Below are 26,713 nucleotides of genomic sequence, written 5' to 3' on the forward strand. Positions count from 1 at the left end.
ACTGTTCCACATGAACCTGGGCTGGGGTCTGGTCCCTGACTGTTCCACATGAACCTGAGCTGGGTCTGATCCCTGACCTGCTGCACATGAACCTGAGCTGGGTTTGCTCCCTCACCTGCTCCCTTACCTGCTCCACAGGAACCTTCCCTGCACTGAACCTTCAGCCTGAGCCCTGTCCCCTGGCATTCCACCTTGAGGGGTCCTACAAAGGGACTAAAATCCTTCCTTGGGGCCTTCTGGGCATGGAGAGCTACTCTGGTTGGAGTATTTGTGTGCCTTGGCTGGGAAGTGTGAGCCAAGGGACAATGTTCTGGTGTCCTTACAGTGGGGAGTGTCACCCAGCTGTGCAGCCTGGAGAGGCAAGGAAGGAGAAACTCCTCAGAGGTGTGATAAATACCAACCTGTGAACCCCACAGGGGGGAGGAGGGGAGGCTGTTTGTGCAGAGGCAGAAGCATTCATCTCATGGAAGGTGCCTGGAGAAACACCAGGAGAAGTTTCCAGCAGAGGCTGGGCTGCTTTGCTGGGAGGGAAATGCCTGTTTGCATGGCAGCAGCTTGTCCAGCAGCAGAGAGGAATGTCTGCAGAGCTGACATCTTACAGGGGATCCAGGGGAATTAGGGAATTAGGGAACAAAAGAGGCCAGTGAATTAGCAGAAGGCTCTGGGGAAAATGGAAATGCACTACTGGCTGATACATATGGAGGAAATGCCTTCTGTGTGCTCGTGTGTCAAGGGAAATAATCATCACGTTTGTGTTCAGAATCATCACAACTGATGCTCAGACCTACTTTAAAAAATAATTTAGTGCACTGTAAATACCCCATAAGTAATTTTTAGAAGCTGCTCAGTCTTGTTCATCCACACAGCAGAAGCCTGACTGTTGTCTGTGTTTACATGAGGTGTTTGAGCTCCTGTTCTTAGAGCAAATTGTGTTTGTCTGTTCTCACACTCTCTGTTTTTTTCCCCCAGTATTGCAGTTATAAATTTACATTAGGAGGGTAGAATTAAGAAGTTGTCAGCAGAGAGGGAGAGATGCATTATTTATGGTCTGATGGATTCCAGAAGCCATTAATAATAGAAATACTGGGCATATTCCCACAGAATGCCTCTTCTCATACTTAAGCTTTCCTGTAATGAAGGCTAATTACTGAGGGCACCATTAGTATCAGAGTGGAATTAGCAGTGTTAAAATGTGATATCATTCAAGGAAATGCAGTAAACTGGGGGCATAAATAAGCTACTTGAAGTTTAGCTTCTTGAAGTGTTTGAAGTGCTAAACCATGTGGTGAAATATTAAAAAACAAAAATATCAGCTCAAATCGCTGTGAGACTGGAAACTAAGTCAAAATACTGATGTACAGATGACTCTTTTTTAATAAATCTCATTTCCATGTGTGTATCATTAAAGCAACCACATGCATTCCCAGAATGTCTTTGTGTTTTAAGACCTTGCTTTTAATTCTTGTTCTTTTCTAATTAAGCAGTAGTGTTGCTTAATTAGCACTATTTACCTTCAAATTTTGCCACTTTTTAGTATGACCTGACAGCAAGCAGTGCATTTTTCTAAGGAGACACATTTTGTCTGCCTTACCCATGCTTAATGTTTGGCTCATTTTTGCCATGCTAGTGAACATTTATTTAGTGTGTAAAAAACTGCTTTACTTAACATTTGAAGTTACCAGGATCACAAGCAGAGCTCCAGACCAAGATACCATCTGTGTGTCCCTCCTGGCTTGGCTGTTTTGAATCAGGGTAAATCAGGGTAAGTCAGGGTAAATCAGTGTGAATCAGGGTAAATCAGAGTAAATCAGTGTGAATCAGTGTAAATCAGTGTGAATCAGGGTAAATTAATGTAAATCAGGGTAAATCAGTGTGAATCAGTGTGAATCAGGGTAAATCAGTGTGAATCAGTGTGAATCAGGGTAAATCAGGGTAAATTTGTGTGAATCAGGGTAAATCAATGTAAATCAGGGTAAATCAGTGTGAATCAGTGTGAATCAGTGTGAATCAGGGTAAATTGGTGTGAATCAATCTGAAACCCTCATCTGGAAACCTTTACAGGGTTTTCCAGGAAGGAGACCAGTGATAAATTAAATAGGCCTCTAAAAGCATACTTTTGTGCTTCTAAAGATATTTTGTGGTTTTAGAAGTCCAGCCCTAGTATGATTTTAGATCTAGTATTATGATAGAGCTAGACCTCCAAACTTCTGAGATCTATTTCCCAGCATACCTGAATCACTCTAGCCAGAGATTTTGGGTTTTAACTCCCTTCAGTGAGACACAATCTTGAAAGTTTTCAGGATTTGATTACTGTTCTTCAAGCAAATCAAGTGTTGTTTCTGATTTTTGTCTGCACAAGTACCTGGAGCTCTGTTCTGCTCTGTTCTGTTCATTTAACTCAAATAGGTTGGAATGACAAACCAATGATAAATGATGGTCTGGAGCAGCACTGTAACTTAGTTCTGTGATCACGTTTAATGGCAGCTCAGACAGTGTGTGTCTAAAGAAAAATATTCCCATGGGCTTAATATTTAGAATCTGTGGGCATGGACATGAGGTTTGGGAACCTTCTGTAACAGGAGAGTTTCTGCTCCTCCCACGGGGCCCATCTGTGTGTGCTGGGTGGGAGCAGCAGCCACACACAACATGCAGGGAAAAATGCACAGCTACACACAGAGTGCAGGGAATAATGCACAGCCTGCAGGGACTAATGCACAGCCACACAGAAAGTGCAGGGAGTAATGCACAGCCACACACAGTGCAGGGAATCATGCACAGCCTGCAGGGAGTAATGCACAGCCACACAGCCTGCAGGGAATAATGCACAGCCACACACAGTGCAGGGAATCATGCACAGCCTGCAGGGAGTAATGCACAGCCACACAGCCTGCAGGGAATAATGCACAGCCACACACAGTGCAGGGAATCATGCACAGCCTGCAGGGAGTAATGCACAGCCACACAGCCTGCAGGGAATAATGCACAGCCACACACAGAGTGCAGGGAATAATGCACAGCATGCAGGGAATAATGCATAGCCACACACAGAGAGTGCAGGGAATAATGCACAGCTACACACAGAGTGCAGGGAATAATGCACAGCCACACACAGAGTGCAGGGAATAATGCACAGCCTGCAGGGAGTAATGCACAGCCACACAGAGTGCAGGGAATAATGCACAGCTACACACAGAGTACAGGGAATCATGCACAGCCTGCAGGGAATAATGCACAGCCACACAGAAAGTGCAGGGAATAATGCACAACCTGCAGGGAATAATGCACAGCTACACACAGAGTGCAGGGAATAATGCACAGCCACACACAGAGTACAGGGAATCATGCACAGCCTGCAGGGAGTAATGCACAGCTACACACAGAGTACAGGGAATCATGCACAGCCTGCAGGGAATAATGCACAGCTACACACAGAGTGCAGGGAATAATAATGCACAGCAACACACAGCGCATGCAGGGAATAATGCACAGCCTGCAGGGAATAATGCACAGCCACACACAGAGTGCAGGGAATAATGCACAGCTACACACAGAGTTTAGGAAATAATGCACAGCTACACACAGAGTGCAGGGAATAATGCACAGCCACACAGAAAGTGCAGGGAATAATGCACAGCCACACACAGCGTGCAGAGAATAATGCACAGCTACACACAGAGTGCAGGGAATAATGCACAGCTACACACAGAGTGCAGGGAATAATGCACAGCCACACACAGCGTGCAGGGAATAATGCACAGCTACACACAGAGTGTAGGAAATAATGCACAGCTACACACACAGTGCAGGGAATAATGCACAGCCTGCAGGGAATAATGCACAGCCACACAGAGTGCAGGGAATAATGCACAGCCAGCAGGGAATAATGCACAGCTACACACAGAGTGCAGGGAATAATGCACAGCTACACACAGAGTGCAGGGAATAATGCACAGCCTGCAGGGAATAATGCACAGCTACACACAGAGTGCAGGGAATAATGCACAGCCTGCAGGGAATAATGCACAGCCACACACAGAGTGCAGGGAATAATGCACAGCCACACAAAGTGCAGGGAATAATGCACAGCTACACACAGTGCAGGGAATAATGCACAGCCTGCAGGGAATAATGCACAGCTACACACAGCCTGCAGGGAATAATGCACAGCCACACACAGAGTGCAGGGAATAATGCACAGCCACGCACACCCCAAGAATCCCTTACACAGTTCCCAGTGAGTAAGTCAGGCTTTGGAGCACAGTGTAAATGTACCTTCACATTAATCAGCACAGGTAAATATGAAAGATCAGTGAATGAGTTCAGTTCTGGGCCTGTAAAGGTGTAATTTGAGATAATGCAAAGTTTGTTTAACCTGAGATGCCAGCTGGGATGAAATGTAAGCTGTGCTAAAAATTTTCATTTCTTGGTTGCCATCATTACATGGCATTATGTCACATAATTAGAATCACATGATGACAGGAGGGAAGGGTTGGAAGGGACCTAAAGCCATGGGCAAGGACACCTTCCAGCAGCCCAGGCTGCTCCCAGCCCCATCGGATCTGGCCTTGAAATTTAAATAGATTGTGTTAGAAGACCTCTCTTGTTTTGACTCACAGGTTGCATCTGGGCCCTCATAGTATGTTAATGATTATTGTAGCTGTTTGCTTTGCCTTTTTGCTTCCTCTGATACATGGAACATATTTTTAACTCCTATTCATCGTGTGGAGAGCTCTGTCTTCATCTCAGTCACACACAGCTCATGTAATATTTATTTATACCCCAGCCAGCACTGGCAGCCTATAAATGCTGCAGGAGAATGCAGTGAGAGAAGCTGGGGTTATATATGGCTCTAACTCAGTCCTTATATGCACATTCTTTACGTCACTCTTGGCTTCCACTCTATTTTTTCTTCAGAGTAGAGATCCCAGCAGAGAGCTGGGATTTTCTGCTGGCATGCTCTGCTCTGTTTCAGAATTCCCTGTTGTTTAGAATGGATTTGACACATTTCAGCCTTGCTGGGGGCTGTGCTGGGCTTTGCAGGGGCTGGGTGACCCTGGCAGAGCAGGCTGAGGCAGCAGTGTGGGCTCGTGCCCATGGCCAGGGCAAGCAGGGAGCCTCAGCAGGGCTTGGGCACAATTCTGAAACTTCACTTCTGCAGGGTGCTGAGGACAGGGGCTCTCAAACTTGGCATGAGTCAGAAATACTGAGCACTTAACAAAAGTGATTGTAAGCTGGATTAGCTTCTCCATGGTGGGATGGATAAAATCCAGGTGAAGGTTGCCAAATGATGAGACCCATTAACTATGTGAATCCATTAATGCTGAGATCCTTTAATTACCCATCAGAATGAAGCCACTGCTGTGCTCATGTGCATCAAGAGTTTGCTGATTTCTTCCAGAACACAGACTGCTTTGTGAAAAATCCTTGAGAATAAAATATGCATTAAAGGAAAATAGACCAATAACCCATTTCCACGGGCTCTGACTGACACTACACAGACAGTGTTCTGCTGAAAGCCCAGATAACAGCCCTGCAGCAATCTCCCTCCCATCACACAAATGCTCCTGTTGGGAAGCTGACCTCGAGTGACCTGTCAGCTCCAGTGTGGGGCTGCAGTGCAGGGCCTGAGGAAGGGGGCAGGCCAAGTCTTTAGGAGCAGAAAGAAGAAACAACAAAAAATGCAAAAGAAGAATTTCTTGCTAACGAACATGTAGGTGCAGCCCAGGATCTTACTGGAACAGGGAAGAGCAGCTCCTCACCAAGGAGCTGCTCTGTGCAGGTGACCAAGCCTCTGGGGTGTGTGACAAGGACCATGCAAGTGCTGCAAAACTCCACTTTTCTACTGAAAAATGTAAAAGCAGTTTAATGTGCATCACTATCAAATCTGTGTTTGATGAATGAATGATATTCTGACCTAAGAGTATAGAACACATACCAACTTTCCTATTTTCTGTTATTGAAAATATTTTTTTGTCCAGAATTAAAAGCACTATCAGTCTTTTATTTTCTCAGTTGGTACTTTTTGTATTCCTATTTTGGTAATTGCACTCCTGAATATCCATTTTCTTTCTACTGCAAACCAACAGGATTTTTATGATGCTGAATAATGGTGGACTGTAAAATCCTACAGGTAAGTAATATTTTCATAATAAATTGCTGTATATAAACACAAGACAATGTTATGTCTTAACACAACATGTTATGTTCCTTTACACTGGCATAGCAAGCACTTAAGAAATGTTTTATGTGTCACATTTTGCAACATGCATATAACACAAACCCTAATGGAGAGAATGTACTGGAAAATCCTTTCTGAAACAGGGAATACCAGGTTGTGTGAAGGAGAGAATAAACCCACTGGAGATGTTCTTAATTTTATTTTATTGGTCAATAATTGCCATGGTAGCAATGGGTTTTTTCCCCCCACAACTTTTGTGAGCATTTTTGGGGGAATTGAGCAGTGCCTGCAATGCTGCATCTTGTGAATCCTGTTCTGTACTTTCACTTTGAAAAGTTTTGTCTCTGCATGGTCGTGCTGCTCCTTGATCCCTGTTTCATTGGGTCACTCCTTCCTGGGAGCTTGGCTGGGCTGGTGTGATGGAGGAACCTTTTCCTGTGATCCCAAATCTCCCAGCAGGGCTGGTGTGATGGAGGAACCTTTTCCTGTGATCCCAAATCTCCCAGCAGGGCTGGGGTGATGGAGGAACCTTTTCCTGTGATCCCAAATCTCCCAGCAGGGCTGGGGTGATGGAGGAACCTTTTCCTGTGATCCCAAATCTCCCAGCAGGGCTGGGGTGATGGAGGAACCTTTTCCTGCATTCCTGGTGCAGCACAAGGCAATGCTGTCCTCTGGCGTTCCCTGGCAGCACAGCCTCACCGGGAGCAGTGGGAGCACTGGGAGCACTGGGGGCACTGGGGGCACTGGGAGAACTGGGAGCACTGGGAGCACTGGGAGCACTGGGGGCACTGGGGACACTGGGGGCACTGGGAGCACTGGGGGCACTGGGAGCACTGGGGGCACTGGGGGCACTGGGGGCACTGGGGGCACTGGGGGCACTGGGAGCACTGGGGGCACTGGGGGCACTGGGGGCACTGGGGGCACTGGGAGCACTGGGGCACTGGGGGCACTGGAGGCACTGGGGACACTGGGGGCACTGGGGGCACTGGGGCACTGGGAGCACTGGAGGCACTGGGGACACTGGGGGCACTGGGGACACTGGGAGAACTGGGGGCACTGGGGACACTGGGGACACTGGGAGAACTGGGAGCACTGGGGCACTGGGGGCACTGGGGGCACTGGGGACACTGGGGGCACTGGGAGCACTGGGGGCACTGGGGGCACTGGGGGCACTGGGGGCACTGGGAGCACTGGGGCACTGGGGGCACTGGAGGCACTGGGGACACTGGGGGCACTGGGGGCACTGGGGCACTGGGGGCACTGGAGGCACTGGGGACACTGGGGGCACTGGGGACACTGGGAGAACTGGGGGCACTGGGGGCACTGGGGACACTGGGAGAACTGGGAGCACTGGGAGCACTGGGGGCACTGGGGGCACTGGGGACACTGGGGGCACTGGGAGCACTGGGGGCACTGGGGGCACTGGGGGCACTGGGGGCACTGGGAGAACTGGGGGCACTGGGGGCACTGGGAGCACTGGGGGGACTGGGGACACTGGGGGCACTGGGGGCACTGGAGCATTGGGGGCACTGGGAGCACTGGGGGCACTGGGGACACTGGGGGCACTGGGAGCACTGGGGACACTGGGGGCACGGGGAGAGCTGCTGGCCCGGGCTCCCCAGCTCTCTGCCCTCCTGGGTTAGGGTTCTTTAATGCCTGGCAATGACTTTAATGAGAATTTTGCAATGAATTCTTATACTTTGATTATGCTTCATTTTTGTTCTCATGCTAAGTGTATTTCTTTGTTCGAAGCAGTTTTCATATTCCTCAGGCATGACAGAGAATATTCCTTTATTTATCCCCAAGGATTTCAAATACCTGTTGGAATGGGGGAAAAAAATCCAAGGCAGCTGCTTTTAATACAACTTAGAACATATCTCAGAAAGCTATGGGCTTGTCTTGTGCTTAGAATCGTGTTTCTGAGCAGTTGTGCCCAAGGCAGGACAGGTGAGTGCCCGTGGTGCCAGCACACCTGGCTCTGTGTGCCAGGGGGATGTGAGCCCCCTCTGCCCCCTGCCACCCTTGGGGACAGGGCCATGGGACAGAGCCCTGGGAATGTTGTTCTGTTGGATTCCTGCTCTGGGAGCTGAGTGGCTGCAGCAGCACAGGCACTGCAGCTAAAATAGACCTGGCAGAGGTCCTGAGCAGCTCAGAGGGGAGCTTGGCACAGCCAGAAATGAAGTGCCTATAAAACAATTCCAATCCACCACAGCCATTTCTCTCGGTGAAAATCCTCGGGATTTATTAACCTGAAGCACGGGTGAGGTGGTTTGTCTAGGAAATCATTCGCTTCACAAAATATTTAAAGGCATCCAACCGGGCAGAACAAAGACATTTTTTTTGTCGTTGCTTAATTTGGAAACGGCAGAGGGAAGGGCCTGGCCAGGCAGCAGAGTGCCAAGGAGCAGCAGCCTGGGAATGAGAGGAGTGTGGAGGTGGGGCTGTGCCTTGGCTCCGACCCCGCTCCTGAGCCAGCGGCCGGCCGTGCTCCCGGCAGGGCTCCAGAAACAGCTGGCTGTCCCAGCTGCGGCAGCCAGCGCTCACAACAGCTGGCAGGGGCCCTGGGGCTGGGCAGGACACAGCGCTGCCCTGCTGTGACCCGGCTGTGCACGGCAAGGCTGGGCATGTCCTGCTGGCTGTCCTGATGACAGGATGCGTTGCTTTGCTCCATTTTGCACTTGTAAAAATCAGTGTATTCCTATTTGAGGCTCTGTCTCGGCTGGCTGTACAGGTATGTCCCAGCTGATCCTCCCAGGGTGTGGTTACTGAACCAGTGCCTGTGAATGGAGGGGAATTTTCATCATTTTTAAGGGAAAATATTCAACATTAAAATATCTCATAATAAGAGGTGGCTCCAGACCCCCAGCTGTGGCCAGACAGGTCTGCTTTCACACAAAGTTAGTATATCAAGCAAAGCACTGAAATACTAATTTTACCATATTTACTTAGATGCCTCAGAGAAGATAAACCAGAGCAGCATGTCAAAGAGCACATGGAATGATGGAAGAAGGAGGGGGGAATGAAAAGGGACATCCCATCAAACCCAGCTTGATTTGCTCTGGAAACGCCTCCTGGGACTGTCTGTAAGTGTGGTCATGCCTGTCCCTGCATGCAGGCAGGGCATGATTTATTCTGTATATTTCCTATATTTAGGAAATATATGTATATATATATATATATGATGTAATATATATGTATATTTTCTGTATATTTATTCTGTATATTCCATGGCCCAGCTGCCCCAGGTGCAGCCAGAGCCCCTGGATTTAGGGAGTGCCTGACAGGGAACGCTGCAGGGAACCAGCTGAACCTCCTGAACACAAACACCAGTGTTTGCAGGATGCTTCAAAATATCCATTTCCTTCCGAAGATGAGTTCTGGTTTCTCTGTCCTTGGGGACATCTGAGCTTCCCTCTGTGCCTGTGTCCTACTCTCACATCCAGAAACACTCTGGATTTCCAAGGCAGCCCTGGACTTTGGCTCCTGGACCCCTCTTGACACGGCAGTTGAAACACCAACAGAGTTCCATTAAAATGACACCAAACTAAGTTGAGATTTTTTGTTCCTATTTTTCTGTTTGGATTAACAGAAGCAAGGAAGCACAGTGCTGCTCATGGCAGTAATCGTTTATTAGCCTTTCTGGCAAGTTTCTGCTTGACACAGTTGGGTCTCAGCTCTTTGAGCACACTGAGAATTTAGCTTCAGTCCCAGCAGAGACTGTATTGATCCCATTGGATCAGTCTGACAGCAACTGGGGAAACCACCAGGCTCTTCCCAGAAAGCATTGGTAACAATAAACAGGTTATTTGTAAATATTTGCATTGGGATGCATTTGGATCAGCATTTGCATGGGGAAGGGCGTAGCCAGCAGGTCAGGGAGTGATCCTGCCCCTTCTATTCAACCCTGGCAAGGCACATCCAGGGTGCCGTGCCCAGCTCTGGCTCCTCAGGACAAGCCAAGGAGCCACTGGAGAGGGTCCAGCAGAGCCCACTGAGGTAATTTTGGGACTGGAGCATCCCTGAGATGAGGAGAGATGAGGGACTGGGCCTGGCCAGTCTGGGGAAGGGAAGGCTGAGAGGGGATCCATCAATGCACACAGACCTCCCCAGGGCTGGCACAGCACGGTGCCAGACACAGGACAGGCAGCAGTGCAGGAACAAAAGCACAAGTTCCAGCCCGAGGGGAGAAAGAACTTCTGTCCATGGAGGGGAACAGCTGGAGCAGCTGGAGCAGCTGGAGCAGCGGGCCCCGCCCCTGCCCCGCCCCTGCCCCGCCCCGCGGTGCCGGTGCGCTGTTCGGCCGCCAGGTGGCGCAAGGTGCCGGCCCCGCCCCCAGCCCCGCCCCGCCCCTTCCAACCAGGCCCCGCCCCTCCCGGCCCCGCCCCGCCCGTCCCACGCACGTGCCCGGTAGCGGGGCGGGGCTGTGACGTCACGCCGGCGGCGGGGCGGGGCCGTGACGTCAGGGCGGCGGCGGCGGGCGCTCCGTGAGGTCACAGCGCGGCCCGGCGCAGCGGCCCCGCCGGCGGCAGCGCCGGCAGCATGGCCGAGGCCGGGGACGGCGCGGGGGACGCGGCCGGGGCGCCGCCGCCGCGGGTGGGCGCGTGGGTGCCGGTGCTGGTGGAGCAGATGGTGAACGACACGCTGGTGGTGACGCTGAGCTGCGGGGAGCGGCGCTTCACCGGCGTGCTGCTGGACTGCTCCAAGAGGTGCGGCCGGGCCGGGGAGCGGGGCCGGGGGAGCGGGGCCGGGGGAGCGGGGCCGGGGGAGCGGGGCCGGGGGAGCGGGGCCGGGGCCGGAGGAGCGGGGCCGGGGCTGGGGGAGCGGGGCCGGGGCTGAGGGAGCGGGGCCGGGGAGCCGGGCCGGGAAGCGGGGCCGGGGAGCCGGGCCGGGCCGGCGGGGCCCCCGCGCCCTTTGTTGGCCGGGCGGGACAGGGCGGCGGGGCCGGACCGGGAGGGACACGCGGCGGGGCCGAGCGCTGCCCCCGCCCGGGCCGGAGCGGCCGCGGCCCGCACGTGGCCCGGAGCGGGTCTGACCCACCGGCCCCACCGCAGCCCGCGCCGGCACTGCGTCCGCCGAGCCCCGCAGGGCCCGGGCCGGGCGGCGCCTCCCGGGCCGGTCCCGCCGCCGCGCGGGGCTCCCGCGGCCAGGCCCGGCCCTGGTTCCGCACCTCTCCGCACAGGCTGCGGCTCTGCGGGGCCACCTCGTGTCACACAGCCCGGCTGCGGGAGCGGTGCGAGGAGCGGGTGGGGCTGTGCGGGGCCGGGCCGTGTCCCTGTGAGCAGCAGGCTCGGTGCTGTGTGCGGGGCTCAGGGACAGGTCGGTGCTGGTGAGAGCACAGCAGCCTCACTCACCTCTCTGACCCATCCTATGAGATGTGCGGAGCAGGATTGCTGATCTTCATTTTTGTCGTTAATTTAGTTTCGCGTTGCTCTCCCAGAGAACTGGAGCCAGATTTTCCAAAGCATTGAGGCTCCTAAGGCTGCACAGAGCCACAAACCCACCCTGGAGGCTACTCCCAGCCCCAGCAGTTGGTGTCCCTCCAGCCCCTAAACCAGCTGTTTCTGCCTTCTCACATTTCACAGGCTTCCTCTGCAGTGACACTTCTTTTACCTGCTGCTTTTTTTTTTTTTATTCCCTAACCTTTCTCCATTATTTTTCTTCCTCTCTCTGCCCCTAGTGGGTCCAAGAACCACCTAGATGGGTGTTTTAGCCAGGCTGTAGGGCAGCTCTGCAGGCTGGTGCTGCCCCTGATCTGTGTGTGGGTGGGAGGGCAGTGGTGTCCCCCAGCTCTGGGGCTGTCCCCAGGCTCAGTGCTCATTCTGTGCCCGTCCCCTGGTGCCACATCCTGCCCTGGTGGTGCCCAGCTGGCTGCTCTGTGCTGCCCAATGGCTCTTAGAAGGGGACTCTGTGGGGCAGTGCCTGGCTCCTGCTGGGCCCTGGGGACTTGGAGCAAGCACTGCAGTCATCCCAGTCTGGGGTGTGCAGCGGGGGAGAGATCTTGTTCATCCTACAGCAGAAGCCAGCAGTCAGCCTGGAGTGGCTGAAGGTGAAGGTCAGGATGTGTCCCGAAGGCAGCAGGAATTTATCCACTTGGAGTGCCTGAAATGGATACATGGCCGAGCTGTTCCTCCTCCTGGCTGATGGAGCTGTGTCCCACCAGCTTGTCCCTGTGCAGGGGTCACCCAGGGGGCACTGAGATGGGACTGGCAGGACAGGAGCCACCAGAGCAGGTAGTTTTACCTGCACAGAAAGAGGACATAACCCCAAAAGAGAAGGAGGGCCTGTATGGTGTTTCTTCAGCTTTCTTTTGTGATTTAAAGGGGTTTCAGCATCACACAGTACATGAATCTGTTTTAGTTGTGGCTGCCCCATCCCTGAAAGTGTTCAAGGTCAGCTTGGACAGGGCTTGGAGCAGCTTGTCTGATGAATGGCATCCCAGCCCAGGGCAGGAGAATTGGAACTGGATGATTTTTAAGGTTCCTTCCAGCACAGACAATCTGTAATGCCATGATCACTTCTAAGCTGCAGTGAGTGCTGTGGGGAGCTGAGCAGGAGGAAAGGCTGCCACCCTGAGCACCAGGGCTGCCCTGTCCATCAGGTCCCAGCTGGGTGCCTCTGGTATTTTGTCACAAAGGCCAGTGCAGGTCTGAGCCCCGAGCTGCCTGCTGGGTTTGCAGGGGCTCAGCCCGTGGGCAGCAGGACTGCCTGGCCCCTGGGTGTCCCCTGGGTGTCCCCTGGGTGTCCCCTGGGCCTTTAGGAATGGGGGGTGTAGGGAACAGTCCTGCCTGGCCTTCCAGTCACTGGGGAGTTATTTGCAGAGAAAAGGGCTTGTGTCCCTCCTGTGCATGTCCCTTCCTGCCCCAGCCTGGATGATGCAGCAGCACCAGGGCCTGCCCAGTGACTGGCACTTACCTGCTTCCATTAATTGGCTCTGCTCTATAGTGTACATGCTCAACTAGAGATTTAAATGCAGTTACAGTGGTTTTGGCAACAAGATTTCGTAGTTTTGCTGTTGTCAAACTTACTTTAAAAGCTGGGTTTTAATTATGCAGGGGTATAAATAAAGGAAGATGGCATCTCCTGTACTGAGCAGAGACTGGATGGAGGCAGCCAAGTGCAGTTGGCTGCAGCTGCCCCAGAAAGGGGGATTACAGGCAGGGTGAAATCCCATCAGCAGTATTTCCTGCTGCTTTAATCACAGAATCCCACAATGGCTTGGATTGCAAGGGACCTTAAAGCTCATCCTGTTTCCACCCCTGCCATAGGGACACCTCCCACTGTCCCAGCTGCTCCCAGCCCTGCCCAGCCTGGCCTTGGGCACTGCCAGGGATCCAGGGGCAGCCACAGCTGCTCTGGGCACCTGTGCCAGCCCTGCCCACCCTGCCAGGAACAATTCCTGCCCAAATCCCATCCAGCCCTGCCTCTGGCAGTGGGAAGCCATCACCCCTTGTCCTATCCCAGCTGAGGAGTTTGTGCCCATCTTTCCAGCTGGGCTGGTGCCTGGCACAGGGTGACAGGGCAGGGCAGTGGCACAGAGGCCGTGTCCAGCCCAGGGGGTTGCAGTGTGCAGGACATTATTGCTGCAGGCACAGAGCCTTTGGTGCTGCACTCTGCCAGGTGGAGCTCCATGCTGCCCTGGGGGGTTCAGTGGCCTCAACAGGGGCAATGGGCTTGTGTCTACACGAGGAGCAGTTCTCTGTTGTGACCAAATCATGCAGTCTCACTGCATAGAATAACCATCATTTATAGCCATCATCTCATTCAGAAGTGGTCTCACTTTGGGTTGTGAATGGTGCCAGCATCTCTGTCTGGCTGTACAAACTGTACTGGCTTTCTGGACTGTCATTTAAAGACACCTACATTCTTGGTTGTCTCTGTTTAAAAAAAAAAAAAACTCTTAAAACAAAAATGTTTTGTTCCAAATTATATGATTTCAGCAACTTAATCCTTTCCCAGTTAAACTGTTGTTTAACAGCAGGTTGTTGCACTTTTCCAGTGCTGGGGAAGGACTGTGGGGGCTCCTCTCTGTCCGGAAACCCAGGGCAGTGGCTTTGTGCTGCTCTTGCTGAGAGGTGTGGCCCTGAGGTGTGGCCTTCAGCTCCTCTGCAGTGCCCTCTGCTAAGGCTGGCCAGTGTCCCTCTCTGGGACACCACCAGGACACTCCCCCTGCCTCGGGAAGGCTCCTTCCTTCCTGGTGGCTGGAAAGAAAACAGTGGCTGGCAAGGAGGGGAATGGGAATGTAGCATCCAAAACTGGTATTTGGTCTGTAGCTGTTCTCCATTCCTTTGTCTCTTCTTTGTGGCTCTCTAGACAAGATTTGTTATTGTTAAAAGGCCCACATGCTTCACTGACCGTGTTCTCTGCAGAAGTGTCTCTGGGAAGCCAAGGCAGTGAGCTCTGCCCATCAGAGCCAGTGTTTCAGGGCAGAGTCTGTCCCAGTGCTGTGCTAGCCTGATATCTAGTGCCAGGCCAAGGGCACCAGTTCATACACTCCGGAGACTTGAATTGCAGTTGTGAGTTTCAGCGTTTCAGAGGATTTGCTTTGCCAATATCCAGACAAGATACTGTGTCCTGTAATGAGATTGGCATTGAGGGACAGAATATCATCATTAACATTGTCACCTGTGAAGTTACCCACCCAAGTCAAGGTGTTCGGGTTTAGAACACAAACTGGAAAAGCAGTGGTGCATCTCCAGTGAGAAGAAGGGCAGTTTCTCAGCTCCCTGGGCTAATCCAGATCACATCCCTCCTCCGGCCTTGCAGCCTGCTGGTGCAGTAAACTGTGGGATAACACAACTCCTTAGAGCAAAACTGTGTGCAAAGAGCTCACAGAAATAGAGGTTTTGATCCCTCTGCCCTTTCTGAGAGAAGAGTAGGACACCTTGCCAGATTTCTGCAGTGCTGTTATTTTTTTCAGTGGCAGAATTGGCTGCTTGATCTTAAAAGTGAAGAGAAAGCGTTGAGTCGAAATTGTGGGATGCTGGGACCTTTTGGGTTCGCAGGGCAGCACCTTTCAAAGCTCCTGACTGTTTCTGTGCTTCTCACCCCACCCCAGGTCTGGGCTGTTCTGCGTGCCGTCCTCCCTGCCCAAGCACGAGGAGCCTCCCGCGGAGAGCCGCGCTGCGGGCGGGGCCGGCGAGCAGGAGCCGCAGCCTGCCGGCCCGCGGGGCCCCGGGGAGGAGCCGCCGCCCCTGCTGCCGGCGGGCAGCCCGCCGCCCTACCCGCCCTACTTCGAGGGAGCGCCGTTCCCGCGGCCGCTGTGGCTGCGCCACTCGTACCAGCAGTGGGTGCCGCAGCCGCCCCCGCGGCCCATCAAGCGCACGCGGCGGCGCCTGTCGCGCAACAGGGAGCCGGGCCGGCTGATCGTCAGCACCATCCGCCTGCGGCCGCGCCAGGTGCTCTGCGAGAAGTGCAAGAACACCCTGAGCCCCCAGCAGGCCGGCGCGCCGCCCCAGGGCGCCAAGGGCAGGAGGAGGCTGGGCGGGCAGGACAAGGAGCAGAAGAAGCACAGCGACTCCGAGTGCCTGGAGAAAAGGAACAAGAGGGAGAAGAGGGAGGATGACAAGTTTTCTGGGGAGCTGGTGCACCGAACGCCAGTCATAAAGATATCCTACAGCACTCCGCAGGGGAAGGGTGAGGTGGTGAAAATCCCTTCCCGGGTTCATGGCTCGGTCAAACCGTTCTGCCCGGAGCCGGCGCTGCAGAACGGAGCCGGGGACCAAGAGGAGACCGGGGACTCGGAGCGGTGTCGACAGAGCAAATGTCTCATGGACAAGTCAGCAGGCAGCCAGCTTGCTTCCATTCCAAAACTGAAGCTCACACGGCCAGTGCATTCCAGCGTGGATGTCCCACCCCCAAAGATACGGCTGAAGCCCCATCGCATCAGCGATGGGCAGAGCGTTTCCATTTATAAGGCAGAACTGATTGACGAGATCAATGTCCTCCAGAGCAGCAGGGAGCCCAACCCTGGGGCCTTTTACAGTGATGAGCCCACCGACAGAAGCTTGGCTGAGATGTCTTCAGGCAGCTCAGGAGAAGATGATGACTTTAAAAGGTTCCCCCAGGGTAAAGATGGACATGATAACTTGGCTTTCCTCATGAATTACCGTAAAAGAAAAGCGGATTCTTCCAGTTTATCGGTGTGTAGCAATGACAGCCTAGATGAATCCAAGTCTTCTAGTTCAGAAGTGACATCACCAGAGCTGTGTGACTTTTTGCCTGGTGATGATGCCTCCGTCTCTTCATCTTCAAAAGATGAGCGTAAAATTGTGCCGCCCCTGACAGTCAGGCTGCACACCCAGAGTGTGTCTAAGTGTGTTACAGAAGATGGGAGGACTGTGGCAGTGGGGGACATTGTCTGGGGTAAAATCCACGGCTTTCCGTGGTGGCCAGCGCGTGTGCTCGACATAAACCTGAGCCAGAAGGAGAACGGGGAGCCCTCGTGGCGAGAAGCTAAAGTCTCGTGGTTCGGCTCTCCCACCACTTCCTTCTTGTCTGTTTCCAAACTCTCTCCTTTCTCGGAGTTTTTCAAACTGAGGTTCAATCGCAAGAAGAAGGGGATGTACCGCAAAGCCATCGCAGAGGCTGCCAAGGCACTCAAGCACCTCACCCCCGAAATAAGAGATCTCTTAACACAGTTTGAGACATAGCTCTGCCTCCAGGATCAGGTGAGTGATTCCACACTAATGCTTGCCATGAAAAGCCTCCTGGTGCTTTTTTAATCTCTATTCCTCTTCATTTGCATTTGTTTTCCCATTAAATCTCAGACTGACAGCTGTGAAACTCACGTGCTTGGCTGTTAGTTGGTGGGGCCATTTCAGAGGTGGTGAGAAGCTTTAATTCCAAACTCTTTTGGGAACCCTGGGAATTGGAGCCCCTGTTCCCAGAGGAAGTGCAGGCCAGGCAGGATGCTGTTGGGAGGCAGCACTGCCTGTTCAAAGAGCTGATAAACCTGTAGCTGTGTGCCTGGGACACTGACAGCTCCTAGGCTTGCAGTGTCCTTGGGTCAAAGAACTAAACCTCACTGGAATTAAGATGACATTTATCATATGTATGTGCTGGTGCCCAGCAGTTACCTGGAACAGTTTAGGGCCTCTTTGCTCCCCTCCCTCTGACCCCTCTGGTTTGGATTTCTCATGGAGGCCCTTTATGGCTCCTCAAAGTGATTGTACCAAAAACTGTCTTTGGAGAACAGTATTTCAATATCTCTCACAGTACTTGAGGTTTGGTTTGTCCCTAAATTTTCAGTTTTTCTCTGGGGAGTGGTGGGGATCAAATTCAGTTCCTTTGGGCTTCACCTCTGTGTGAGGACATTAGGTAGGAATGGAAACATGAGAGCTGATTCTTTGTAATGGGTGGGATGGGTTTCCCTTTCTCATCAAACAGTCTGCCTGGGATGAAAATTTGGTGCCTAAAAATACAGGATGTGCTGTCTCTGGGAATAAAAGTCCATGGGAAAATCCAATGACTTGGGTAAAAGGTGGAATCATTTCACAACCTTTCAGTCATCACTGTCCAGACAAGACCTCAGCTGTGATGGTATTAGATAAGGGAAGGGATTCACTTTTTGTCAAAAACCAGAGGTGACACTGGGAGGAGCCTTATGTCAAAGGCCATGCCTCCTGCAGTGTGGTTTGTTGTGTTGTCCCCTGCATGCTCTGCTCTGCCAGGGCTGCTCCTCTGGAGCTGTCATAATGCAGTGGGACTGGGGTGGTCAGTGCTCATGTAATCCTGGTGGGAAAATGGGATTTTGTTCACACCCTCTGTCGTGGGATTCATCCCTTGCTTGAGTGTGATGAAGGACCTGCTGTGCTTGGGTTCTGAGTCCATCTGAGCAGGCCTGGTTGAACAGATAACCAGAGCATGACAGGTTCATGCTGTGCACTCAGGGTGTCTGGAAACTGCAGCATTGCAGTTCCTTCTTGATCTTACCCACAGAGCTGCTGCTTAGCTCTGGCTAAAGACTTCATTATATCAGGAGTGTTTGGATTGGACCCAAATTCCTATTAGCTAGATCAGGGGTATAAATAAACCTGCTGCCCAGAATGTCCTGTCCTTGCCAGTGGCAGAGTCCTGGCCAATCCCTGGCTCCTGTGTGGACAGTGCTCTGGTTAAAGGAGCAGCAAACTCCATCCTGTGGTCTGTCCTCACTGTGTGTGAGCAGTGTGGGACAAAGGGGGAATGCCATCCTTCCTGACATCTGGCCTTGCCCTTGTGGGTTCTGGGGGAGCTGGCATGGCCCAGCTGCAGGAGGAGGGACAACCTGAAAGAGCACTTTGTGCTTCAGCTCAGATTGCCTGTGCCTGTCTGTCCATGGGGAGCAGGAAAGCTGTGGCCAGGAGGAGTCCCAGGGCCAGAGCTGGGGTGGGGTGGGAGGGTCCTGGTCCCCAGAGCTGGGATGGGATGGAAGGGTCCTGGTCCCCAGAGCTGGGATGGGATGGAAGGGTCCTGGTCCCCAGAGCTGGGATGGGATGGGAGGATGCTGGTCCCCAGAGCTGGGATGGGATGGGAGGGTGCTGGTCCCCAGAGCTGGGATGGGAGGATGCTGGTCCCCAGAGCTGGGATGGGATGGGAGGGTGCTGGTCCCCAGAGCTGGGATGGGATGGGAGGATGCTGGTCCCCAGAGCTGGGATGGGATGGGAGGATGCTGGTCCCCAGAGCTGGGATGGGATGGGAGGGTGCTGGTCCCCACACACCAGCCCAGAGCACTGCCCTGGGACCAACAGGAGCTGCCAGGCTGGGGACAGGCTGCAGGGCAGGGCCTTGAGGAGAAGCAGCCCTGGCTCCAGAGACACCATGGGATCTGAGCTACAGATGCAGAGCAGGTCTGTAAACCTCTAAACCTGCTCCAGAACATCTGGAGAGCATGTGGATAAGGAAATGATGGGATGGCCTGGATTAGACCAAGTCATTCCTTCTCTCTGTGCTCTTCAGCCAGATCTCTGCATGTGTGTATGGTGTATGCATTTATCAGACATCACTGTTTTGGCCTCCTTCAGCTGGCTTTGCTCAGGGGATTTCCTGCCTGACATGTCTGAGCTGAGCTGCCAGCACAGTCTGCCAGCCTGAAGACAGCACAACTGTTGGATAAAGAACTGCAAAAGTAGAAAAGCAGAACTAGACAACTGCCTGTGTTCCACATGTCACAGTTACCTAGTTTCCCAGTTAGACCAGCATGTCTGGAGTTTTGGTGCATCACTTATAAAACTGCTCATTATTTCAGAGAATTGTCTGTACCTAATTCTGTCCTTGCAAGAGGATTGGATTTTGTTGCTTTCCTTGATTTTCCACAAGGTAGAACTGAAATGTTTCCTTCAGCTGCTCATTGTCCTTTCCTGAAGGATGGCATGAAGGGCTTTGGGAGTCCATCCCACCCTACCCTGCCATGGCAGGGACACCTCCCACTGTCCCAGGGCTCCAACCCCAGTGTCCAGCCTGGCCTTGGGCACTGCCAGGGATCCAGGGGCAGCCACAGCTGCTCTGGGAATGTTGCATGGGAACACTATGAACTCCATCATGCTGGGGCTGCAGTGGCACAAAGGTTTGTGGAATCCAGGAGGTGACTTCAACACTGAAGCAGAAGTTTGACTGGTGACACTTTTTTTTGTGAAACTTTCTGTTTGCTGGCATGTGATGTGTTCTGCAGAGAGGAGTTACTGCAAAAATGTATAAACACTGCAGGAGTTCTGTGGATGCACAAAACTGGAAAAATTGAATTTTTTTTAACTTGGTTAGAGTTGGAAAAGCTGGTAGGATCACTTCTTGTTGTTACTGCTTTGTCCTTGGGGTTTCTTTGCAAGGAAAGTACTAGTCAGGTAATGACAGGGTTTTAATTAAGTAAAACAAGTTTCTGGAAAAACAACAGGCAGAATAGCAGCCTGGTGAACTGAAACTTGTAAGACTTGGTTTAGAGTGGTGCCAGCAAAGACATGTCTGCTCAGCATCTTCTGGGGCTGCTCGGTGGCTTCCCTGGTGTGTGACAGCACAGAGCCAGCTCCAGGCACAGGGCCAGGGGCTTGCAGTGATAATGTTTGCCTTTCCCTTGGGAAACCCCAGCTGAGGGCTGGAGAGGGGCACTGAGGACCCTTGGGCTGGTGTCACACAGGTTTTATTGGGAATGATCCCTGGTAGTGGCCACTGCCCCAGCTGTGCCCTGGGCTGGTGTCACACATGTTTTATTGGGAATGATCCCTGGCTGTGCCTGGGCAGGGCACAGGAGGGAGGGAGGGAGGGACACCTGTGTTTGTTTCCCCCCTCCCTGCCCCAGGAGCCTCGTGTCAGGGGCTTTGCAAGCAGCTCCAGGTGTGTTGCTCCAGCCCTGCTGTTGGGGACAGGTCCTGGCAGGGCTGGGTCTGTGCCCTGTGATCCTCCTGAGCAGCTCCTCGTGGCAGGTGCCCCCTCCCTGCACACAGACCTGCAGTAAAACCTTTAGTAAAAACTGCTGGTGGGTTTTCATCCACATCTCTGCATGAAACAGGTTTACAGGATGTATATTCCTTTGCTGTTTCAGTCTGGAAAGTGCTTTATTCTTTCTCATCCCCAAGCTGTGAGTGGAGCCATTAAACTTGCAGATGCTGAAGGCTTTCATCTGAACTGCTCTGAGCTTAGCAGACCCTCAGTGTCAGTACATCAGGGCATCCACCACACTGCTGTGTGCAGCAGCACTGGCTGCATGCTCACTGTGGAAAGCACTCATGTAAAACCTGGAATGCCACCCTGTGACTTCACCTCCAGAGGTGTTTGGGGCTCTGTGTGTCCTGCAGCCAGTGCTGCTGCCAGCAGCTTGGGAAGCAGTAAAGTCACTCCTCTTTTACCTCGTCTCCTCTGCTCTCCCAGTGGCACAATAGTATTGTACCTTGATACAAAGTGAGGGGGATGATTGGTGTGATAGCTGTATTTTTAACACACCTGCCTGCTCACATGGAATACTGCAGTGCAGAATACAAATGCTTGAGATTTTTCTTGGCCTGCTTTCTAGCTGCTTCAGTCCACTAAAACCAGGCCTCCAACTTAATTACTGTTTCACAGTCTTCCTGCAGACAGCTCGGAGTCAGCATCTCTGCATGCCACTGCAAGGTGGGACAGCAATCCAGAATGGCCTGTGCTGCATTTTGTGTGCCCAGAGCTGATGGCTGGAGTTGTGGGTGACATCCTGGCCTTCCCCTTCCCAAAGCACCTGCCCCTGTGCCCAGGGCCTGCCTTTGGACACCTGGCTCAGTGCTGCCTGTCCTGCCAGTGTGCCCCTCTCCATCCCCCTCTGCTCCAGGCTGTCAGGAACTGCCACCAGCCGTGCACTGTGCTGTTGGTAACTGCCCCAGCAGTGAGACCAGCTTCCAGGGGCTGCTGCAGGAGACTGGATCCTCCCAGGGATCCAACACAGAGAGCTGCTGGGCTGGGGGGCTGCAGCTGCAGGCCCTGCTGGCTGTGCCCACAGTGTCCCCAGCAGTGTCACCCAGCTCCAGGCCCTGCTGGCTGTGCCCACAGTGTCCCCAGCAGTGTCACCCAGCTGCAGCTGCAGGCCCTGCTGTTTGTGCCCACAGTGTCCCCAGCAGTGTCACCCAGCTGCAGGCCCTGCTGGCTGTGCCCACAGTGTCCCCAGCAGTGTCACCCAGCTGCAGCTGCAGGCCCTGCTGGCTGTGCCCACAGTGTCCCCAGCAGTGTCACCCAGCTGCAGGCCCTGCTGGCTGTGCCCACAGTGTCCCCAGCAGTGTCACCCAGCTGCAGCTGCAGGCCCTGCTGTTTGTGCCCACAGTGTCCCCAGCAGTGTCACCCAGCTGCAGCTGCAGGCCCTGCTGGCTGTGCCCACAGTGTCCCCAGCAGTGTCACCCAGCTCCAGGCCCTGCTGTCTGTGCCCACAGTGTCCCCAGCAGTGTCACCCAGCTGCAGCTGCAGGCCCTGCTGGCTGTGCCCACAGTGTCCCCAGCAGTGTCACCTAGCTCCAGGCCCTGCTGTCTGTACCCACAGTGTCCCCAACAGTGTCACCCAGCTCCAGGCCCTGCTGTCTGTGCCCACAGTGTCCCCAACAGTGTCACCCAGCTCCAGGCCCTGCTGTCTGTGCCCACAGTGTCCCCAGCAGTGTCACCCAGCTGCAGGCCCTGCTGTCTGTACCCACAGTGTCCCCAGCAGTGTCACCCAGCTGCAGCTGCAGGCCCTGCTGGCTGTGCCCACAGTGTCCCCAGCAGTGTCACCCAGCTGCAGCTGCAGGCCCTGCTGTTTGTGCCCACAGTGTCCCCAGCAGTGTCACCCAGCTGCAGGCCCTGCTGTCTGTACCCACAGTGTCCCCAGCAGTGTCACCCAGCTCCAGGCCCTGCTGTTTGTGCCCACAGTGTCCCCAGCAGTGTCACCCAGCTGCAGCTGCAGGCCCTGCTGGCTGTGCCCACAGTGGCAGGACAGCTGCCTGTCCCCAGTGTCCCAGCTCACAGTGCACCCAGTGCCTGTAGGACCACACAGGATCAGCTGTGCTGGGCTCTCAGGGCAGGGAATGGGAGAGAGCTGTGGAGAAAGAACCTGGGAATTGGTTTCTCTGAAAACTTTTCCAAATAAAGTAAAACCAAAATTTCTGTATGTTTTCCTGAGTCAGGTTTATTTACTGTTGGGATTTTGGACTCAAGTGGAGGTGTTGGAATTGCAGCTGCAATCCCCTGTTCCCAGCAAGCATGGAGAGCAGCAGGGTGTTTTTCAGCCTTGATGTGTTGTGTTTTATCCATCAGTGGTGCTGGGATGGAGGTGAGCAGGAGTGTGTGGGCTGTGACAAGCTCAGCTCCTGGCTGTAAAGGCTTCCAGAGCTGCTTGCTTGTGAAACCAGCTGTGCTGCTTTTGGCTGGGCAGAGCCAGCTGCTGCAGTGACTGATCTGGGGCTGTGCTTTGGGTTTGTGCTGAACACAGGCTAGATAAAATAGAGATGTTTTTGTTAGTTCTGAGCAGGGCTTGCTCACAGCCAAGGCTGTTGCTGCCCCTTGTACAGCCATGCTGGGGAGGGGGCTGTGCCAGGCTGGGAGGGGACACAGCCAGGACAGGTGACCCCAAGTGGCCCAGGGGCTGTCCCAGTCCCTGTGACATCATACTTGGTGTATGAAGTGGGGGGGATGAGGAGGAAGGGGGGACATTTGGAGTGATGCCATTTGTTCTCCAAGTCATGGTGGGATGGGACAGGGCCCTGTTCTGGAGGTGCCTGGACACCAGCCTGCCCATGGAAGCAGGGATTTCACTGCTTGTTTTGCTTTCTGTGTGTGTGCAGCTTGTGCTTTCCCTGTGAAGTTATTTCCCAGCTCCTGAGTTCCCCAGCTCTTGTCCTGCTGCTGAGGGTGGGGAGGGAGCTGCTTGCCTGCAGGATGGGTTCCAGCTGCACATGGGGCTGCTTCATTCTGCAGAAATGTGCCTGTGCAGCTGCTGTGTGCTGCCCTACCTGCACAGAGCACAGGGGCTCTGCATTAGCACAGGATGAACTCTGCACACCCTGGGATTACTGCAGCTCAAACAGGCTTCTGGTGTCAGCAGCAAGGGCACAGATGGGCTTTAAAACTCCCTCCTGGAGAGCTTGGGCTCTCCATCTGCACAGGCTGTGCCCAGCCTGCAGCTCCCCAGGCAGCTGCCAGTGCTCTCCTGCTGCTCCTGGCCCTCTGGGGCACAGCAGGACCCTCCTGTCCCTGTGCTGGGGGGTCACAGGTGCCAGAGCTGTTCCCACCTCAGCCTGTGCTGCCCCACAGCAGCTGTGTCCTCCTGGCCTGGTCACTGCCTGCTCTCTGGCAGTGTTAGTGAAGGCTCTGCTCATGGAGCTGATGGATTTCTAAAGGAGCCAATGCCTTCCCTGATTACCAGTTCCTGTTTCATCTCAATAGTCCCTGCTAGTGCAGGAGCAGCCAGCCTGGGTTTCTTTATAAAGTGCATTTCCTGTGTGCTCTCTGCAGCTGAAGAAATGAATTGTAGCAAATTACTAGTCTGACTTCCCTTGGGAGAGATGATTTGCTCTGTTTTGATGCAAGCCCATAACCTGAGCCTTTTACTCATGTGGAAAACAGCCCTTTGCAAAGACACAAAGCCTCAGTGCAGGATTTGTCACAGGCATGTTTGGGTGATGGAGAACAGCCTTGAAGCTGGAGGCAGTTCCAGAAGCTCCCCAGTGGGCAGAGCTGGGGATCCCAGCTGCCCTTTCCTTCTGTGAGAGGAGGGATTCAGCAGCTGGCTGCTCACTGCAGCCCCTGCACTGCCCCAGGAGACAGGGCTGGGGAAACACTCATCTGGAGATGCTCAGCTACAGCCTGCTGTTCATTGATTTATGGTTAGGAATTAACCCCCAAATGAGCTGCTTGGGCACACTTGGGGTGCTGCAGCCTCCAAAGATAAATTGTCTTCTGCACTCTGGTACAGGTACAGACACAGGTACAGGGACAGGCACAGACACAGGTACAGACATAGGTACAGGTACAGACACAGGTACAGGCACAAATACAGCTACAGGTACAAATACAGGTACAGACACAGGTACAGGTACAACCCCTGTCCCCATGGAGGAGCCCTGGCAGGGCAGGACCCTCCCCTGGGACCTGTCTGGCACTTCTGGTGGGATTCTTTCCTCCTCCCAATGAGAAATCCCAAAGAATCCAATCCAGCCACCCGAGGGCTTGCTGTTACCTCCTCAGCCAGGAAATGCATTTTTCCTGTTTAGACAAGATCTTCTGAGGCTGTAATCTGTCTCTAAAGGGTCAGTGCTTACACAGCCACTTGAGGGGTGTTGTTCCAGTCCCTGGGCCTCAGGAAGGCTTCCCTAGGTGTAAGGTGATGTCCCTGGAGTGAGATTGTTGTGTGCTCTTGGAAGTCTCTCTGTTCATCAGAAGACAAATAGGTTCTCCTGCAAGATTAGCTGTGAATTTTTACTGTGTTGGCTGCAGGGAGCAGAGCCCTGGGGTGAGACCTCCAGTTTCTGCTGACTTCTGAAGGAGTGTGTGAGACCTGGCTGCAGCCCTTGTCTGTGATGCAGCTCTAGGGACAGTTCCTGCCATTGAATCAGCTCTTTGCACTCTGCATTGTGTGGGCAATGCTGAGGATCATTCTGGATGCTGAGTCTGAGTGAATCAGTGTCACTTTGGGTCCCCTGCCTGCAGAAGCAGTGCTGCTGCCCTGTCAGCAGTTGGGAGCTGTCATCCTCCTGCTGTGTGGTGTTCTTGGCTCACTGTGCTCTGGAAGTCACAGACCCCCGCTGGGGGAGGTTTGGGGTTTGGGTCTGCTCCTCTCTGCTGTTAGGGCAGCTCTGTTCTGTGGGGCAGGGCAGGGGGAGCCTGGGGACCAGGGGCTGGCTGCTCCACCTGGCTGGGCACTGCAGGTACTTAGCAAAGCCTCTGCAAGCTGCTCCCAAGGGGACAATAATCCTATTTTGTAGATTGTGTTTGGAAAGTGGAGGCAGATGTTCTTCACGTGGCACACTCCGTGGGGACTGGTGGTGGATTAACCTCCAGTAACCCCCCCAGCAGCCACTGCAGGGACTGCAGATTCATTATCATTGCTGAAATCCATGTTGTGCTGGTCCTGGGGAGAGTTCCCAGCTCACTTTGCTTTGCTAGCCTGGCAGCTTTCTCCCGAGCTGCAGGCATGCAGGCTGGGCAGCTGGGAGCAGAACTCCTGGCTGTTTCTGGCAGGGCAGTGTGTGCCTTGCTCTGCTCTCTCACTGTAACCTCTCCCTCTCTGGCTTCCCCCAGGGTAACAGAAGAGGAGCACAGCTGTTCTCCCGGAGGTGACAGAGCCTGGATGTGCTCCAGGAGAGGCAGGCACAGCACAGATGAGCTCCTGCAGAGTGCTCCATGTGCCCCCTGCACAGTGCCACAGCTGGGAGGCTCTTCTGGTGGGAGGCAGGACAGGCCAAAGGATCTCTGACCTGGATGAGAATCTGACCAGTCGGCAGTGGACGAGGAGAACAGCAAAAACCACAACTTGGAATGTATTTATTATTAAAATTAGCTATTCTTGATAAAATTCCCCAGATTATTGCTGCTGCTTATTTTACTTACAGATTTCACACTTGTTAATTTGAAAGCTCTGGAACTTTTATTCAATACTCTACTCTGAGAAATGTAATTGGGTCAGGACATGCAATAGAATGCAATCATTGTAGTGTCTTAAGTCCAAGGGGCTCACTTTGTGTCTATTAAACCTTGGAAGATGTGCAACACACAGAGTGGCTCTCATTGCCTGCTGAAGCTTCCTGGTGCTGTTCACTGCAGCAGGAGGCTCAGGGCTTCCAGGCACCTGGACAAGCAGTGCTGCTCACCTGGGTGTCCCTGGGGCACCTGGAAGGGCTGCACAGCCTGGGCCTGCCCCTGCCCCTGCTGTGAGGAGGGTTTGTGCTGAGCTGCTGGCCCCAGCCAGGGAGGGAATCCATGTTCTGCACTGACCATGAACGTGGCCATGGCCATGAAGCTGCATTCCCACCCTGAGTGTGATTTGAGGCCCTCTGAACATGTTGGACAGAGGGATCCTCTCCTTACCCACAGCCAAGGGTGATGTACAATTCTAAACCAGCAAACCAACAGTGCTTTTGCCAAA

At 53.5% G+C, this 26,713-nt stretch overlaps 1 protein-coding gene across 1 annotated transcript; it reads left to right on the plus strand.

Moving 5' to 3' along the window:
* Window positions 1-10,658: 10,658 nt before the first annotated feature.
* Window positions 10,659-26,341, plus strand: PWWP2B (PWWP domain containing 2B). The gene is made up of 3 exons (XM_056495301.1): window positions 10,659-10,884; window positions 15,234-16,845; window positions 25,870-26,341. The coding sequence occupies exons 1-2, from the start codon at window positions 10,718-10,720 to the stop codon at window positions 16,825-16,827; spliced, it is 1,761 nt and encodes a 586-aa protein (XP_056351276.1). The 5' UTR covers window positions 10,659-10,717; the 3' UTR covers window positions 16,828-16,845; window positions 25,870-26,341.
* The last annotated feature ends 372 nt before the right edge of the window (window positions 26,342-26,713 follow it).

The sequence above is a fragment of the Oenanthe melanoleuca genome, chromosome 6 (assembly GCF_029582105.1).
Source record: "Oenanthe melanoleuca isolate GR-GAL-2019-014 chromosome 6, OMel1.0, whole genome shotgun sequence".
NCBI classification, from domain to species: Eukaryota; Metazoa; Chordata; class Aves; order Passeriformes; family Muscicapidae; genus Oenanthe; species Oenanthe melanoleuca.